Here is a 3550-nt window from a genome sequence, read left to right as displayed (position 1 = left end):
AAGTATTCACTGACGATGAAACAGGTTCCAATACTGCACAGAAAAAATCACCGAATCAGTAATTTTAGAAATTTATTTTATTGATAAATGGTACAAAACATCATAGTTACACACCGGTTTGTTGACCAGCCTAAAGTAGTATAAAAACAGAATTCAGAGAAAGAGATAACGTACCAGAAAATCATGAACAGATATAAAGGATATGTTGCTAGGAATACAACACTTGCCATTCTTTAGAAACTGCCTGTACCACCATCATGTTTTGCACTACTGCATGTATATATGTTGTACTCGGCTGTGGGCCTTTCCTCACACACAGACCCAAGAGCGTGTTTAAACAGTTGTTTGAGATTCATCATTCCGAACTGAAAGAGAACGATTAATTCACAGGTATCCAACCACGGGGTGGACGTTGTGGAGCTTAGCGTTGTAGCCCAAGTGGTTGTTGTAGCTGTTGGGTTTGTAACCCCCGTTGTAGGTTTGGGGCTTATAGTTGTAGCTGCTTGGCTTGTGGACATTGTTGTACCTCTGGGGCTTGTGATCGTAGTTGTTGTAGCTGCTAGGCTTGTGGACATTGTTGTACCCCTGGGGCTTGTAATCATGGCTGTTGTAGCTGCTAGGCTTGTGGTCGTTGTTGTACCCTTGAGGTTTATAATCGTAGTTCTTGTAGCTGCTAGGCTTGTGGACATTGTTGTACCCCTGGGGCTTGTAATCGTAAGTGTAGCTGCTTGGCTTGTGGTCGGTGTTGTATCCCTGGGGCTTGTAATCGTAGTTGTTGTAGCTGCTTGGCTTGTGGTCGGTGTTGTATCCCTGGGGCTTGTAATCGTAGTTGTTGTAGCTGGTAGGCTTGTGGTCGTTGTTGTATCCCTGAGGCTTGTAATCGTAGCTATTGTAGCTGCTTGGCTTGTGGTCGTTGTTGTACCCCTGGGGCTTATAGTCGTAGTTGTTGTAGCTACTTGGCTTGTGGTCGTTGTTATATCCCTCACCTTTGTAACCATGGTTGTAGCTCTGAGGTTTGTAGTCGTTGTCACTACCATACCCCTGGTTCTTGTAGCCGCTGGGCTTGTAGCTAGCATGGATTTGGGGTTTGTAACCACCATTATAACTGGGTTTATAGCTGTTCTTTGGCTTGTAACCACCATTGAAAGAACTTGCCTTGTCGTAGCCCGTTGGTTTGTAGCTGTCGTGGCCGAAACCATGGCCTGCGTCGGAAAGAGGATCGATTTTCTTGACGCCGATATGACCGAGTCCAAGATTGAGAGAACCAAAGCCACCGAATCCACCGAATCCAAGGAGTGGGATCTCACCGAGGGTGGTGGCACAAAGGGCAGTAAGCACGACGACAATCTGAGAAGACAATGAAGCATTACAGTTAACATCGTCCCACGGGAACCTGCATTTCAGTATTAAAGTCCTTTCAATAAGATCAGATAATGTAATAAAGTCTACGACATATGGAGACTAATGCATCGTTGTCATGGCAATCTTAAGACAATTGAGGAAGTTTGTTAACATGAGACAATACTGGTTGTAAAATGTCAATTTGGACGTAAATCTTACAGTTTTGTCAATATTGGAAACAACCAAGACACTAACTGAAACATAAAGAAACATCTTTATGCAAATCCAGTACACGATTTCTTTAAATAACGGCGGTATGTTTTACCCACCTCATTGAACACGGGGATGTAAATATATGCCTGTCAACTTAATTGGATGACATTTTGAAGGAATTGCATACATATCATTTCAGAGAATTTGGCATGATTTGATACTTTATATGTGTCAATTAGATGGTGTAATGATTGGATGCTCGCCATATAGCTGGAATATTGCTGAGTGCCTAAATAACTAAAAGCATTTTATTATGGTTGTGTTCTGTTCAATATTTCATCGCTGATGTATCAACATTTATTATTGAAATTCAGTTGATAGTTTTGAGGGTAGATTAGGAGGACAATGTTATGTTGACAGTATCTGGTCACGTGACTATGAGGTAAAAATACGAATACTAGTATATGAAAACGAAATATGTAACACTGCTTGTAAGTTTCCCAAAATAATCCCATATCCAATTGTCGTTTTAAACCAAACCCATGAAATCGTTTCAGAACAAGAAGACATTTTACAACATCGCCGAAAGAGTCCGTTGTAAGATTCCGAATATACACGTATCACGGGTTTCTCAATTAGGTGAACACCTCTTGCCCCAGAGTAAGACATGCAAAGGTATAGCAAATATCACCTGAAGGCGTGTATCAAGAAATTCCTAAAATATTATGTGAGTTGAAAATACGGAATCAGAAACGTACTGTGAGGTACATTATTTGTGTGTTTTTTCGATCCAATACCATTAAAACATTTGTTGAATGGAATAGGGGGGATTTTATTCCACCAGAAAGAAGAACGTTTTGGAAGTTATTGTCAATCTGAGATTTCAAGACTTAATATTATTCTGATACCTATATAAACTAAAAACTAAAAGCAGAGAGAATTAGGACACTGATGGTGGTCGGCTTACCTTCATCCTGTGATGCTGAGGTTGATGTGACAAGGGTTGAAGTGAGGGACATTTATACACACCGTGGATCACTCCTGTCCCCTATGTGCAGCCCCACGTGACTCTCCTCACCCCCATCCTCGGGAGGTGGTCTATGGGAGGCTGATTGTTGTCACACATTAAGATAATCTAACCACAGCGATCACCACAGCAACACATATCTAAGAGTCTCACAACGTTAAGGTGATAAATATTTATAGTTAACCATCAGATAAACCGACATCGCAGGTCGCTAATTAATAGTACTGAAATATCCCTAAGGGTAGTAGTTTATGAGGACCCTGCAGAATAGAATATTACGGTTTTATTTTACGCGATCACCCCTATAGTAGGTTTAAAGGTTAAATTTAATTTTACTTTACTATAGCTTAGTAACCGATAGGGCTGGAGAAAAATGTAATGAATCCATTGCCCAATGTCAAATAAGCCCAGCATGACTCTATACACATAAATATGTATATGGGAATTAAAGTTCTTCCCTTTCTTGGTCCTTCGTCATAAATTATAGTTGAATGAACTTGAAAGCCTTGACTTGCAGTTAGACGGTAAACTACTAATTTCAAGAGGCATGAGAATGGTATACCGGTGTAAAAGTAAATTTCAGCTTAACGAGTACCATTTCTTTCGAGAGAATATCAAAACAAGATTCTTTTATCAATGAAACTGAATTACCCAGATCATCACGATAAAATATGAATATGTATACATTCACACTGGAATGGCGTAATGTTGAACATCGAGCAGACAGATGAGAATAAATTGACGAAAAAATGGATTGCAGATAAAATTAGAGATGGATTCTGTATCAAATATGACAAAATATGATTACGACTTGTATGACATTTGAATCAAGAAATACAAACCGAAATGCTATGGTTGAATTATCAAACACTGAAATGCATAAGAAGCAAGGTTCTCATTTCCAGAATACAGCATTGAGATAGGTTTCATAAATGAATAATACCTAACAGTATGTATGTATGTATGTAT

The 3550-nt window shown here is 39.5% G+C and overlaps 1 protein-coding gene across 1 annotated transcript; it reads right to left on the bottom strand.

The window, feature by feature from the left end:
* Window positions 1-384: 384 nt before the first annotated feature.
* On the bottom strand, window positions 385-2527 carry LOC124270807 (probable serine/threonine-protein kinase clkA). The gene is made up of 2 exons (XM_046705849.1): window positions 2522-2527; window positions 385-1347 (listed from the first exon to the last, which is right to left on the bottom strand). The coding sequence occupies exons 1-2, from the start codon at window positions 2525-2527 to the stop codon at window positions 385-387; spliced, it is 969 nt and encodes a 322-aa protein (XP_046561805.1).
* Between the last annotated feature and the right edge of the window lie 1023 nt (window positions 2528-3550).

This window comes from Haliotis rubra, unplaced genomic scaffold (genome assembly GCF_003918875.1).
Source record: "Haliotis rubra isolate DU_JTF1 unplaced genomic scaffold, ASM391887v1 Scf155, whole genome shotgun sequence".
NCBI classification, from domain to species: Eukaryota; Metazoa; Mollusca; class Gastropoda; order Lepetellida; family Haliotidae; genus Haliotis; species Haliotis rubra.
The sequence above is the reverse complement of the archived record's forward strand: the minus strand, read 5'-3'. Positions and strand labels throughout refer to the sequence as shown.